The sequence below is a fragment of the Calliphora vicina genome, chromosome 2 (genome assembly GCF_958450345.1).
Source record: "Calliphora vicina chromosome 2, idCalVici1.1, whole genome shotgun sequence".
Taxonomy (NCBI): domain Eukaryota; kingdom Metazoa; phylum Arthropoda; class Insecta; order Diptera; family Calliphoridae; genus Calliphora; species Calliphora vicina.
The window spans coordinates 21,919,053-21,935,806 of NC_088781.1; the positions used below are offsets into that span (position 1 = coordinate 21,919,053).

At 28.9% G+C, this 16,754-nt stretch overlaps 1 protein-coding gene across 4 annotated transcripts in view; it reads left to right on the top strand.

Annotated features, from left to right (window-relative positions):
- Positions 1–16,754, top strand: part of bru2 (bruno 2) — a 294,037-nt gene that overhangs the window by 35,386 nt on the left and 241,897 nt on the right. For 2 of the 4 annotated variants that reach the window (XM_065502494.1, XM_065502493.1), the window contains exon 3: positions 7,991–8,073. The exons of 1 other annotated variant lie outside the window; for it this stretch is intronic. In XM_065502494.1, the coding sequence (XP_065358566.1) occupies positions 7,991–8,073 (83 nt within the window). Of the gene's footprint in view, positions 1–7,990; positions 8,074–10,566; positions 10,574–16,754 lie in introns of those variants that run through there. One more of the 4 variants, XM_065502497.1, reaches the window with a different exon arrangement.

The following is a 16,754-nucleotide window of genomic DNA, read 5'->3' on the forward strand; positions in this document are numbered from 1 at the left end:
CATATAAAATTTATTTTATAAACCTGTGGTAAATTTAAAAACTCGTTATCCATATAGGGTTAAAATTTAAGATATTTAATGCTATTAAAAGCTTTCTATAAAAAGTATATTGTGAAAGTATTTATATAAACCTTTTATAAAAATATATTTCAACATTGCAAGCTTTCTAAATAAATCTGTTACAAATTTTAAGCTTTCATAATAAAATTAGATAATAATGAATTTATTTGACGATTCAATAGTGAAAGATCACTATAGTAAAATATTTGATATTTGCAACTTCCTATAAAGATTTCCATAAAAAAACTTAACAATATTAAAATCATTTTAGTTAGCATTTTTGGATATTGAAATAGTTTTAAGTACAATGTTCGATATTGAAAACAATATGTGAAAGTCGTGTAATAACGAAAGCTTTTTTTAGAATTATTTTCGATATTGAAAGTTTAAAGATATCTATAGAAAACCTGAAAAGCTTTTTATGGAGAACGTAACAGTTAAGAAAGCTTTTTCTTATTAAACATATAAAAATAAGAAGCTTTGCGTTACTTAAAGTTAAAGTTTTAAAACAAAATATGTATAGAAAGCTTTTCGGTTTCACTCTGTTATTAAAACCTTTCTATATTCCCTTATTGAAAGCTTACCGAAAAAAACTTTTTTTACTTTTTATATAAATAATTATATTGTTGCAACATTTCTATCTAACACATTTCAATATTAAATGTCTATAGAAAACATTTTGTTATTAAAAACTTTCTATAAAAACACCCTGTTGTTGAGAGCTTTCTCTATCGAATACATTTTCTTATTAAAAGCTTTCTTTATTGAAAGCCTTTTAAACCTTTCCGTTATTGAAAGTGTACTGTAAAAAAAACTGTTCGTTACTTAAAGTTTTGTATAAAAAGCTATTCGATTTTATATTATTTTATATTATGTTAATGAAAACTTTCTATCTGAGACATTCCGTTATAAAATTTTAATAGATAACTTTTTGTTATTAAAAGCTTTCTGTAAAAAACACTTCGTTATTGACTGCTTTCTGTATTGAATGTTTTCGTTATTGAAAGCTTTTTATATAAAACTTTACGACAATTTTTTTAGAAAGTTTTCAATAACGAAAAGTTGTCTAAATAAAAAATGTTGTTATTGAAAGCCTTTTATAGAAAACTTTTCGGAATTGAAAGTTTCCTATGGAAATCTTTTCATTATTTAAAGCATACTATATAAAAAGTTTCGCTATTATAAGCTTTCTGTATAAAATATTTAGTTATTGAAAGATTTCTATAGAAAACTATTCGAACAGTAAAACTATTCGTTATTATCAATCTATAGAAATATGTTTGTTATTTAAAAATTCCATAGAAAACGTTCATTATTAAAAGCTCATCGAAAATTATTCTGTAGAAAGCTTTCAATAACGAAAAGTGGTCTACACAAAAATGTTCTTATTGAAAGCCTTCTAGAAAACTTTTTGTTATTTAAAGCATTCTTTACAGAAAATTTCGTTAATGAAAGCTTTCTATATAAAATATTTCATTATTGAAAGCATCATATAGAAGAATTTCTTTTATTTAAAGCTTTCAATAGAAAACTTTTCGTACAGTAAAACTGTTCATTATTATCAATCTATAGAAATTGAAAAATTTCTATTGAAAACCTTACGTAGATTACTTTTGGGTACCAAAAGCTTCTTATAGAAAATATTTTATTACTAAAAGTTTTCTATACAGAACATATCGTCATTGTATGATATATATAGCAAGCTTTTATATATTGATCATTTGCTATATTTCTATATTGTTAATTTTCAGTAGAAAATTTTTCGAAATTGAATAATTTCTATAATAAACTCCCAACAAAAATGTACGTTATGTCGTTAAATCAAAAATTTATATACGAATTCAATGAATATAACCATTCTGTGACAGCTCCATGTAAAATTCATAACTTCCGATGCTAATGGTAAATTCTAATTAATTTTTGCTTTTTTAGAAGACTTTTTTGTTGACTATTAAAATCAGCTGACTGAGTAACTAACATATCTCTACTGACGCTTAAAGGAAAGTTGGCGATAGTTTAACTAGTACAATTGTCGTTAGAGAAAGACTGTTGACATAGATACATATGGTTCTAGGCCATATTTTATTGCTTATCTTAAAAAAATAAATTAATTTAAATATTTTCATTCTGAAATTTTATGACCTATATATTTCAAACATACAATCCAAAGAAAAATCCATTAACATTTATTTCACGCTGCATATATAAATAAAAAAAACTTTGGTAATTTCCCAACTATTGAAAGTCCTGTTCACAAATTTAATCAAACTTGTATGATAATTTACATAAAGTAATATAATAATGATGATGATTATATGGCTTTAAGAAATGATATGAAAAGTTACCACAGAAAAAGAAAATCCAAAATTTTAATAAACCTTTATAGTTGGCTTGATTTACATATTTACTGCTCTTATACTCATCTTCCAAGCCCAGACCTTTTTATCCTTAGTTCTCCCTATATTAATGGAACTATTGGTTAACATTATAGGATTAGTATGTGCGTGAGGAGCGTTGTGTGGTTACTGTTTATTAGTAACACCCATAAACATCACCTTGTGTCAATAATAGTCGTCTGCTCTTTATACTTATATGTGAACTTTATATGTGTATTTACATATGTGAAGATACATACATATGTATTTATATGTAGGTATGTATATAAATACTTATATATAATGCCAATAATAATAATAATAAAAAACAACAACTACTAAACTACAATTCTTACAACATGTTAACATGCAATTGGTAAAACCGGCTGTAAAACTTAAAGTGTAGGAAATAAGTTTAGTCACACGATCAATTTAGCACAGAGAACGCATATATTGAATCAAAAATGTGTTTTGATAACGAGATATTTACAAAGTTACGTTGCTTACCCTGGTGTGTGGTTTTCCACACATAATTTCTATGTATTCTGATGTCAAATGATGATTAAATCCATCAATTAGACACAAAAAAATCATATATTGAATCAAAAATAGGTTTTGATAACGCGATATTTAGAAAGTTACCTTGCTTATCCTGGTGTGTGGTTTTCCACACATAACTTCTATGTATTCCGCATATGAGTAGGGGTTTCTGCAATAACTGTGTATTATTTAAGCGTGCTCATAACCGATATGTTTGTGTAAATTGAAAAGATACTTCTATATTTATTTCCGCCACTATACCGAACTAACTATTATTACTTCTCTGCCTCACACATGAATACATACACCTTAAACCCTCCACAAATACAGGACTCTCACTGTACGTGTGTGTTGTAATCGTTCTCTAACATATGGAAATTAGAATAATATTTCCATACGAGTTCAACATTATTAGCAATTTTAACGTTTTCCCTATTTTTTCTCAACTTTCTTTCACCCATTGCAATTCTTCTCATGAACTACTTACAAGTTAAATTTTACTTTTTCTCCTGCGAGACCAATGTGAAGGTAATTTGTGTTAAAATTTATAAATGTTGCTTTACCTTTTTCCACATTTTTCTTAGACCTGTTCCAAGGGTTTAGACTTTTTACTTGTCCGCATTTTGCGTGTATGGTGTAGAGAGTGTGTGTTAATATGTTATTTGTGTTTGGTTTCCTTTTAAGGAAATTATCGTTAAACAACTACAGGCAAAAGAAAAGAAAAGAAATAATAAAATAAAACTTCTAATACTTTTACATGGTTGTTTATGAATGGTGATTAGATTATGTTACATTCGATTATATTAGTGTATGTTACATTGTAAATGTTGATTACTGAAATGTGATATGAATTTTTTGAAGAATATTGTTATTGATATTGGTAGCTCTATATTTATCGTTTATGCGTTTTCAATACAAATAGGAGTTTGCTTTATTTTTAGATAAATTAAAAGAAATTTTAAAGAGTATACATATATTTATAAATAGTCAAAACTTTTCTTAACAGTAGTTAGCAATATCAGGAATCCCGAGATTTCCAAAAAAGTTTAGAAAAATCCCAAAAATGTAATTTTTTAATTTATTGGTTCTAATATCCATACCAGCGCGGGGTTATCGGAACCCTTTAGAAAATAATTAAGCACATATGGGGGTATCTAAAATGGGTAATTCTATTTTAAAATCCATGATGCGATTTGTGAATTTTTGCTCTAATGTAGAATTTTACATAAAAAGCGCTTTTCGGATGGACCTGGTTCCCTCGGTATCAACAATTTTAAATTTTTTATACATCTTCTCAGCCATTTTTTAGATCACTATCAAAAAATCGCCTTTTTTAAATATTTTAAATTCAAATGCATATAACTTTGGAGTCAGTAACGATTTTCATACAGTTATTTTTTTATTTGACATACACATTTCTTGTTAGTCCTATAAAAGAAAAATGGAGAAATATTTGGATCTGCTGTTATCATAAAACTCGAGTAGGGTGGATAAAAATTTTGAAAATTTAATTTTCAAATGTGAATATCTCCTAAGCAATAACAGATAATTGATAGTTAGTTTTTTTGTAGTTCTCGACTAGGAGATTCTATGTGTGTAATTTTTTAAAACCTATCGACCTAATAGTTCACCCTCTAAATCCTTATTAGGCGCTTATTCAAAACAAAATAAGTAAGAAAGTATAGCCGGTCAAGCATATCCTTAAAATACCCTACTTAAGGAAATGATCAAAAACATTTGCATTTTAAAATTTTTTTTATTATTTTTTTCTTGAATGATTTTCGGCTATTGTTAGCTATTAACTTTTCTCATCTTTCTGGCAAAATGTGGATTCCGAGCTAAAAGAACTGCTCAAATAACAGTCGGACGGGGCAAGGTCTGAACTATAAAGCGGGTGAGGCTAAATTTCCCAACCACATCATTATAAATAATTTTTAAAAGATACTGCAACATGGCCACATGTTTCCCTGTGATGGTCTGGTCAGATTTCAACAGTTCATAATAGATATAACCCTTTTGCTCCCATAGTATACAGATAAATATCTTAGAGCTATAGATATTTGGTTTTGAACGGCATTTGAATAGAATTCAAGCATCATTTCGGAAATGCAAAATCAGTTTTCAAGGTCTTTCGACTTCAAGCATTCAATCATTTTGAAATTGCTGCTTGAGTAAATGAAAAACCTCGTTCAAAATATATGGCATATCTTGTGGAAAATTAAAATTTGTTCTACATTTTCCAATTTTTTCCTTTTTTATATGAAAACTTTTCGGTTTTGGAAGGGGCACAAATTCCTATTTAACCCCCTCTGGATCTGCCAGGTGAACTAATGGATCGACTGCAACCACATCCGTAGGCCGCAACCTGTACTTTGCGCTGTTTAGTCAGACGGGCGGAGATCGGAAAGTGATTATGAGTCGGTCTGTATACTTGAAGATGGTTGTTACTTTAATACCCTCCCCCACTATGGTGGTGTAAAGTATAAAAATAACAAAAACAAAAAAGTCATGTACTAGCTGTTCAACAGAGCTGTGAATAAATCATTTATTTTTGAATTAACTCTTTTACATAAACAAATTTATTGGATTGGAATTTGAGTCAATATAAATGAATTTGGTAAAAATTATTTGCAATTCATTTCCAACTCAAATGAATTTGCCAAATGAATTGCAATTCATTTCTAATTCAAATGAATTTGACAAAGTGAATTGCAATTAATTTCCAATTCATTTGAACTGAATTAATTGAACTTTTAATAGACTTTGTAAGTAAGTCTACAGTAATCACTGTCGTTTTGTTATTCAACTAACAGCAAGCATTACTTATCACCTAGTATAGTCCAAAGACAAACAATTTTTAGATTCGAAATTCCCATGATATACTGGAATTGTCAGATAGCGGCAGAAGAGGAATTGAAATTTTGTTTATTTGCTAAAAGAAACTTAAATTTTTATTTTTAATTCCCCCTAGATCATCTCTTGAATTTGATTGATTTCAACTTTGATTTTATTAATTTGAATTGCAATTCATTGTTCTAATTCATTTGCACGAATTCAAAATCAATTCAAACGAATTGGAAATAAATTTCAATTCATTTTAACAAATTCAATTGAATTTCAAACGAATTGCAATTCATTTTACAGTTCCATTTGAATTGAAGACGAATTGCAACTTCTTTTTACAAATTCATTTGAATTGGAAATGAATTAAAATACATTTATGCCTAATTCGTTTGAATTGATTCAAATTTCATTCAATTCTTTTTTGTTTTGAAATGAATTAATTAAAAATTTTGCTAACTCGATTCATTTACAGCTCTATTATGCAAATACGATTTTATTATGACAGCAGCTCAACTTTGAACCAACATTTTAAAACCCCAGATTCTCCTCTATCTATGTACTTTTTGACAAATCGGATTATTATTTTAAGGGCTGGCTGTTTAATGGACGTTTAATTGCCAATTAATATTCACATTAATAAATTTTTATGTTTTGGTTTCTAGTTTAAACCTCAGAAAATGTCTGATTTTGTTATCAAAACAGTGAGCAGTTTATGTATAAGAAGAAGAAAATTGTTGGAGGCTGTGTAAATTGAAAACATAAATTGGGCAAATATCGAAAAATCAAATTAATATAAAAAATCTATTCAAATACATATGTACATTAGGGTGGGTCGATTATTTTCACGAAAAATCGTATAGCAGAAACGTCTAAAATCAAATCATATCTTGCGCATTTCGTCTTTTATTCAATAATATTTCAATATAAATTTTTTTTTTAATAGTTTTTTTTTATACAAGACGAAATGCGCAAGATAGGATTTGATTTTAGACCTATGGTTTCTTGGGGAAACTTTCTTAGAATTTTCCGTAGATTGCGTTTCTGCTATACAAATTTCTACTTTTTGATCCTCCATACAAATCGATCCAGACTAATGTACATACATATATTTTCAAGTTTTTCAAATCTTCCTTAGCACTTCTACTTTTTTATGCTTTTCCACACAAATATTTTTTTATCAGCTGTGTGTTTAAACGGACAACATTGCTTGCTTAAACTAGCAAATAAAGCAAAATTATCGAAGATCCTAAAACAATATTCGTAGATTAAACATGGTTTAATATCCAATCTTCAAATCCAAAACCCGCCCTAAAATTTTTAATATTAAAACCATTTACTCTATAAAACAGACACACTGTGCGTATGAGTATTAAAATATTTATCATACGCTGTGTATATTTCCGCTACATTCAAGAAATTATTAATTAAGAAAAAAATATTTGTATAAAAAATAATTATTATGTGATTTTGTAGTTGTACTTCAAACCAAATATTTTTAATTCATACAATTACTATAAACGTAACTCATTAAATTCATACAAATCATTTGATTTAAAAAAAAAAAAATACATAAAAAAAATCTTCAAGTTGGATAAATAAAAAAAGCTCCTTCAATTGCATGTTTGTTTTAAAATTTATATGTCATTGGCCTAAGCGCAGTTAAAAAGTAAAGTCCTTGTTATGAACCCCTTTCTTTCATACTTATGTGTATAAATTGTATGCATTTTATGTGTCAAATGTAATTGTAAACGTATGAGTTCTAGAGAAAATTGCATGTTATTTGATTAATTAACATAAAAGTGTTTGAGAAATTAAAAAAAAAACAGAAAAATAAATACAAAACTAAAGTCTTATTAAATGAATTTGTATTGCCAACTTACCTACTTGTTTTATTTATAAATTTATAAGCGTTAAACTCAAGGAATTATACAAAAGTAGTTTGTTTTCTTACTTTATTTCTAGTCAATCGTGCTCGTATCTTGTTCAAAATTATTATTTGTATTTAAATAAGAAAGCATACATACATTTATTTATATTACTACATAGTATTTGTTTGTTTTGTAAATTTCTTTAGTTTTTTCTCAATCTATCTATTTATAATAAATGTTAAAATGTTTATGTTTGTTGTATTATTTTTTGCTTTTTGTGTTCTTTTTCTTTCTTTTATACAGGGTGCTGTTTTGTAACTTATTATACACGTAAGGCTGCTTTGAGGGCTCAAGATGCTTTACACAATATCAAAATATTAGATGGGGTAAGTACAATATATATTTATTTATAGTATGTAACTTTTAGTCCTATACTCACACTTCAACTAGTTCTACATAATTACCAACATCATAGATACACTCATATATATCTACGTATCTATGAGTTTTTGCTTGGTAACTGTGTGTTTCTATGTTGGTTTGTATTCGTTTCGTTTGTATGAGTTTAAGGAATGAATAAAAAAAACTGCTTTAGCTGCCATTTGTTATTTCAATGTTCATGTACTTTATTTTGTAATGTTTATTTGTTTGTGTGTTTACGTTTCTAAAAAGAGTTTGAAGTGTTTTTTATTGCAACGTGGTATAATTGTTCAGTTGTCTAAAAAAATGTTTGGATATTAGATATTTAATAATAATGTTTATTGTAACATTGTTATTAAGGAGTGAGATCGAAAAATTCTTAACACACGTTTTTCATTACATTTTTTAACCCAAGTATTATTTGAATTTTTTTTTGATCAAGTTACCTTTGAAAAACATGTCAGTTATTATGTGTAATGTCAATTATATTAATTTTTTTGTTAATCTGATTAAAATGAGTGACCAGAAAAAAGTGCGTACTGAAATTATTAAATATTTTCAACAAAACCCAACTTGGTCTTACAAAAAGTTGGCCAAGCATACAAAGGTCTGCCGTCAAACTGTTTCCAATGTTATTAAACAGTACCGGGAGAACTTGTCAGTTGATAGAAAACCTGGTTCAGGTAGAAGGAATGGTCCACATGATGTTTCTAAAGCCAAAAAAATAGAACGCATTTTCAAAAGAGCTCCCAACACATCCGGTAGGAAAGCAGCCCGGTTAGCTCAGTGCTCGGACTATTTGGTACGAAAAGTTAAAGCTAATGCAGGTTTAAAAACATACAAGGCTCAAAAAGTTCCTGACAGGAACGCTACTAAAAATTTAGAGGCCAAAAACAGAGCACGGAAATTGAAGTCAAGTTTTATAAAAAAATATTCTTGCTGCATAATGGATGACGAAACGTATGTTCTGGCAGATTTTTCGCAACTTCCAGGTCAAAAATTTTATGTTGCTGATGCTCGAGGGAATGTTGAAGAAAAGTTTAGGACCCAAAAGCAGACAAAATTTCCCAGAAAGTTCTTGGTATGGCAAGCAATATGCAGTTGCGGCAAAAGAAGCCACTCATTTGTTACAACGGGCTCTATAAATACCGAAATTTACATCAAGGAATGTTTACAAAAAAGGCTGCTTCCATTCATAAGACTTCATAATGTGTCCACTTATTTTTGGCCTGACTTGGCATCCTGTCACTATGGCAAACAAGCCCTTGAGTGGTACAAGAACAATAATGTGGTATTTGTACCAAGAGAGGCAAATCCTCCAAACTGCCCGGAGCTAAGGCCAGTGGAGAGATATTGGGCTCTTGTTAAAAGAGAATTGAAGAGTACAAAAAAGGTGTCCAAAAGTGTGGTAGATTTTAAACGGAGATGGACTACATGTTCGAGCAAAGTGACAGAAAGCACTATAAAAACGTTAATGGAAGGGTTTCCGAAAAAGGTTCAAAATTTCATCACTAGTGATTAAAACTATAAAAATAATTTTTTTTGTAAATTGTAATAATAATTTCAATCAAATAAAAAAAAAATTAAAGCTGTAAGTTTAGTGGTTTCTTTTTTATAAACATATATGTATGTTAAGAATTTTTCGATCTCACTCCTTATCATCAAATGGTTATTGTTTTAAAACAACTATTTTAACTAGCATTTTAGAAATAAGAGACTGAAGATTTTTAGAATAATATAAAACAGATAAATATACATTATTTTCTCACACGACAGATCAAACATATCGCACACCCAGTTCAAAAGTGACACAACTCAAAATTAATTTGTCGGGTTATATAAAGCCGAACAATTAATTTTACGCTTAAACTATGTACAATACACTTGTTTATCTATACAAAATATATCATTGTATTCTGTTGTTGTTAACTGTGGCTAAAAACAACACTAATATCTTTCATTATGTTTCAATTGCTATATATTTATTTTCGATTTCTGAAAAATTAAAATTTTGAGTTGTGTCACTTTTGAACTGGATTTGCGATATACAATTATAAGAAAAATACATTACCAATGGTACTGAAATCATGTTAAAATTAGTATACTACTGATAACTTGCAGATCAAATACTGAGTGTCATAACAAAAAACTCATATTTTTTTCGGTTTATAGAAAATTAAATTAATAAATTAAATTAATTTGCAATCTTTGTCTATTTATCTATGGTTCCACCTATTTATTGAATATTAATGCGATATTATATAGGATACTTTTAGAAAATACTGTTTAAATTGCTGGCTTATTATTTGCGTTAAATACGACATAGTATATTTTTCACAGTGTTTCATAACTACGAGTATAATCGCACTTTGAGATCAATGGAAACAGCATTTTTATTTTTTTATTATTATTTTAATTTGATTATTTTGTTAACGGTATATCTCAGAGAAATCGAAAAATTTAAATCTTTGACCTATTTATGGCATTTTGTGGTAATTATAGGTTTGGTCGAAAAATAACTCATAATAAAAGCAATATCATATTTTATCCGTTTGTCCCTGTTCGGTCTATTTTGCGCCAGCTGATTTTTACATATCCTTTCCTATTTCCATATGAAACATGTTTATGATTTTAAAAAAATTGAATTGTATTTAAACATAAATCCAAACATGTATCTAAACACAAACAAAACAAAAGTATAAAATATACTACTTACTGTTTGCTGCAATGGAATAAAACAATCAACAGGAAAGTAGGAGAAATGTCTATAATAAAAACAATTACATATTAGTAAATAGAAAAATTGAATTTAATTAGTACATACTTACTGTTCATTAGACATCTTTAAAAACAAGACGTGTTTTTATTAAACAATTTTAAAAGGAAAAAGATTTGCCCAACATTAAATTTAAATTTAACCTTAAAAAATATTAAGGTTTTACAGTCCCCATCGATACTGTGAAACATTTGCTGCAAAACATTTGAGTTTGTAGATGAAAGGAGAAAGAGGAGAGGAAAAAAGAGGAAAAAGGTACTCTGTTTCATGTACATGAAGTTTTTGTTATCCATATTTATTCGTTCGTATTCGATCTGTACAGAAATGTTAAAAACTTAAAAGCTAAAACTTCACTGTGTGGAGTTTCAAAAGAGCATTTAAAAATGTTTTGCAGCTAATATTTCACAGTATAGAGCGGGACTTTCAGACAATTAAAAATTTTGTTTACATATTTTTTAATATTTTTTTTTCCTAAGGGGATGATCCCTACTCATAATATGCATTGTGGTGGACCTAGAAAATATGTTATGGGTGGGAGGATAGAGGCTTTTGTATTTGTCGACATTGGATCTGAATTTTCCTATATTGAAATTGACTGGAAAGACTTCAGCAGGAAGTTTAGTCCTTGTACGGATTGTACGTCTAAAGAACGAATTTTCCTGCAATATGTTTTGCGATTCCCTGCCCAGTCGACCACGAATTGATGAACCCTTGCCGAAGAACGTATATTGAGTATAACTACGGGTTTCGGAGACAAGTTCCTTAATTTCTGCTGACCACTTTCCATTGTTTTATGGGTATAACAGTGTAATACAACCCACATTGTGAGGATGTTCCAGTGACTCAATAGAGCTGGATACCCTACTGTCACCGATAAGCACCTTCGCCCTTCGTCCTGTACGTAGTCGAGTAACTCCAAAATAGACTTACAATCACCGGCCTATACAAGAGAGTTGTATCCCATTTTGGATTGGATATACATAAGTGGCGTAAATAGTTAGGAGATCAGATGGAGTAAAGTATTTCCTACACCGTTTTAGAAAACTAAGACACCTTAATGCTTCCTTAGAAACTTGTGCCTCCGGACATGGCACTGACAACTCATACCTAGAACAGCAAGAGCTTATTAAAAAATCCGGAATTTTTTTTTCAAATTTTTAGCTTTCGAAACATTTGTACAATATGGATTTATTTAAAGCATCGGCTGGTTGGCCAGGCTTCACTGGATACACTTTTCATTGCAAAAATGATTTACTTTTATAGAGTCAATTTCGGACATGAAAAATCGTCTTTCAAGATCGCTCGGGTTCAATTCGTATGGTACCCAATTTCCCTGCTTTGCACAGAGGGTTGAAATGTACCAAAAGTGGGGATTAATTCAAAAGCTGAACTTTATCTGTTTCAGTCATGTTTGGTATTGGGTTAAAGTGCATTAAATAATACATCACAAACTGCTAAAATTACAGTTGTGAGTAACTTTTATTTCCAATTTAATTCATTAACTTATCGCTTTACATTCCAAAGTTACAGCATAAATTGTGAACTAAGGTTATTTTTTTTTTAAAAAACAATATTACGAAAAAATTATAACATTCTCTTTTGTGACTTTTTTAAAAAAAATTGTACATTTATAAAATTTTGTGTTAAACAAAAATTGGATTTTAAATTAAATTTATACTAATATAAATACATACAATAAATTTATATTTTGAATTTTTTCAAAGCTACAGTATAAATTGTGAAAAAAGTTACAGCATAAATTGTGAAAACAATAATTCGCTTAAAGGGTTAAAAAAAATTTGTTTAACCTTTTTTTTCTAAAATGCTGTGTTTTTATGTGCTTATAATAACTCATCAATAAAAAAATATAATAATTTAAAACTACGGCTTCTATGAATTAATAGCCACTTTGGGTACCACTGTGCTTTGGATGAATCTAGCTTCTCGCAAGCATTTTGAAATTGCTGTTTGAGTAACTCCCACTGATTTTGCAAGTTCTTGTTGAGTTTTACAGCAATCTTCATAGGGTAATTCCTTAAATTTTTGGTCTTTTTTGGATGGCCTGGGCGATTTTTGTTTTCCGTGTCAAAATTACCTTCTGAACCACGCAAACCATCTTTCGCACATTGAAACCAATGGATCACATTCACCATAAGCTTTATTAAGCAATCAGTGTGCTTCAGAGACATTTTTTTTTGCAATTAAAGAAGTAAAGCAAAACTTCCCGTATATGAAGCTTTGTTGGCATAAAATTCGACATTTTCAAAGCAAAACGAAACTTTATTGTTTACACTATAATGTGCAATAACTAAGTGAGAATAAATGATAGATATGTACCCTTAAAAATGGAATATGAGTTATTAAACACAAAAACCCACGTTCAAAAGATACCCACATTTTTAAGTCATACACCCAATAGTTATCGAGTTTGGCAGAAAATTTTAGAAATCCACAAAATATAGAGGATTTAAACACAACACTAAACAGACAAAATCTTATGGTATTCCCAAATTTCTTCTCCAAACTCAACAAGTAAGAAAGTATGGTCGGTCAAGCCCGACCATATAATACCCTACACTAAGTAAAAGAGCAAAAAAATGTTTCTTTTAAAATTTCAATAATTTATATTTTTGAGTGATTTTTGGAAGTGGGCCTTATATGGGAGCTATGACCAATTATGGACCGATCACCATGAAATTAGGTCGTGTGATTTATGTCTATATTAAAGTTAACTATGTTGAATTTTGTGTGTTTACCAACATTTTTAAGCGATTTATGCACGTTAAGCGGGTCTATATGGGAGCTATGACTAATTATGGACCGATCGTAACAAAATTTGGTGACATGAATTTTGTGTATATAAAACTTATTTGGAGCGGAATTTGTGGAGATACATATATAAATTAAGCATTTATGACCGATAAAGTCCAATTTCGGGACTTGGTCCTTGAGCCGAAAAAATAATATGTACCAAATTTTATCGAGATATCTTCAAAATTTCGACCTGTACTCTGCGCACAAGGTTTACATGGACAGCCAGCCAACCAGACGGACGGACGGACGGACATCGCTTAATCGACTCAGAAAATGATTCTAAGTCGATCGGTATACTTTAAGGTGGGGGTTAGACTAATATTTTTGGGCGTTACAAACATCTGCACAAACGCATAATACCCTCCCCACTATGGTGGTGTAGGGTATAAAAATGGAATTCTGGATTTGAAAACAAAAATCCTGACGCTTTTCCATTATTTATGTTCATTACTTTTATAGTTTTATGTGATATTCGTTGATGAAAATAAATTTATTGTTGTTGGGTCCAATAATTTTAATAAAAATTCGGGAGATCATCTAATGGAAACTTAATGTTTTTTATGAGTTATTTTAGTAATCCAACATTAATGATATGGTATATATTATTTCAAGGTAGTAGGCTCGTCATATTTAGAATTTAAATGAGCTCGTTGTCATATATGGAAATTGGTATAATAGATATTCAAATAGTTCAACTTTATTGAATCGTACTTCTTCTAGTAGTCTCTGGATATATATTGGAAGTCTCATGTCTAAACGCGTTCACATTCTGAAATAGGAAATAGGATTTTTTCCCCCAAAACCAAAAAGTTTTCATATAAAAAATTAAAAAAAAAAGAAATATGTAGAACAAATTTTAATTTTCCCCCACCCAAATGGTTATCCTGAATACACTCCTGTATTAATCTTGTTTCTTTTAATAGTTTTTGGACTAATCGTGTTCCTTTTATTACTTCTATATGGTTATTTTAATAGTCCCTGAATTAATTGTGGCTCTTTTAATAGTCCCCGGATTAATCATGGTTCTTTTAATAGTCCTTGGACTAATCGTGTTCCCTTTATTAGTTTTTGGACTCATCGGGTTCTTAAAATAATCCCTGAACTAACCGGTGTTCATATAAAAGGCTGTAGATCACATAATCATATTCCTTTAAATAGTCCTTGAACTCAGCGGGGTTCATTTAATAGGTCCTAGATTAATAATTTTGTCCTTGGTGTAATCATATATTTTTCTTAATTGTCCCCGGATTAATCGGCTTTCTTTTAATAGTTCCTGAAATAATCGGGGTTCATTTAGTAGCCCTGGCTTAATCATGAGAGTCTCTCTACTTTAAGCAATCCCAGTCCTATTATTTAAACTAGCTTTAATTTTTTACATTCCAATAACTTAACAACCTTATCACCCATAATTCTGCAAATATTTTGAACTCATTAGCTTTTGAAATATCTAGGTATGGTTTTGCTGTAAAAACTTGTTATTAATATTTGTTATTTAATGAATTTCTATGAATTTCTATTTAGCACATAAGTATCTATGAAGGTACTCTTGTACTTCTATTTGAGAACATAAATGTAAGTGATGAATTGCGTACATATGTATCTTAATGATAAACAACTTTATGACAAATTGTCAATTACCATGTTTTTCCATAAATACTTGTGAAAATAAAAATATTACTTAAAACACATACATAATAATACTAAATTGGAATCTATATAAATAAAAAAACACTCGTATAAATATATAAGTATTTTCATTTCTTTATAAATTTCCCTTTATAATGATAATGACGATGATGTTGTATAGTTGCTTAGTTATATTTTTTTAATTAATACTTTGCTCCCTTACCTTCGACATCATATTGAAATAGTTTTTTTTTTGTTTTCATCAACAGCAGCTTCCTCAAACTATAGATTCTGTTCTGCATTTAATGTTATTGAAAGATAGGAAGAGACACTTGTATTGAAAGTAATATTTCTTTTTAGAATTGTGAAAAGTTAATTAAAAGAAACCCTTTTTGTTTGACGTATATAAGTATGTATTCATTCATGAGTGTAATACATATGGTTTCTTATTATTATCATTTTATATTTATTTAATAAATAACTCATTTAATTCCAAGTAATTTTCTTTTAATGTGGGTAGACAAAGTACTTAAAGGAAATATGTATATTTTAATGTAAAAGGGAAATATAATGGAACTTTGTTTTTGAATAAATGTTTATGATTAAAATTACAATTAAGCTAAATGGAAGCAGTGAATAGAAATTTGATGTAATTATCTTTTATTTTGAAATATTAAAATTCGTAATGAAAATTCTGAGCAAGTAGCTGTTTTTGCTGTTTTCATTTTATCTATTTAAGTTGTTTGCATTTGATCAATATTAAATCAACAACTTAATTATTAACTTGGCCCCCACTCATTATAATAGTTTTCCATTACTTATATTCTCAGAATTTTACTTAACATCCTGATGTGTTTTTCCATATTTAAGTAAATGGGTCTTTTGTTATTTAAGTCGTTGTTCGTATTGATTAAAAGGCATTACATTGAAAGGGAATAACAAAAAATTCATAGAAATAGAAACACAAATGCCGCCGATTACGAGAAAAGCTTTTAATAAAACAATCACTAATGCACATTAAGGTTTTCAATTACGCCAATGTCCGTCCTGTCTTTGTTGCAATTGCATATTTAACCCTTTGTGGAGGCAATATTGTAATACAGTACAATGAATATGTAATAATGAAAGTAATATGCAATAAAAGGAATAATTATATTTTCTAAAGTTTATATTAGCACTCCTTCCTCTTCAGAAAAAGCTTGGTTAATGTATTGGAGAAAGTAATTACTGCAGAAGCTCGAGAGAAAATGTAGCTCCCTTACCGGAAACATGATTTTTCTACGGCGAGTTCCCATATGGAAATAGGTTTTTTAATCGTTTAAAGCTGTTTCAATCGATTTGCCGTTTGCAATTACTCGTCAATTCCATTACATTACTATATCCAATAAGCTCGTCTTTATTTCTTACATGCTTCCACAAATTTTTAAAATT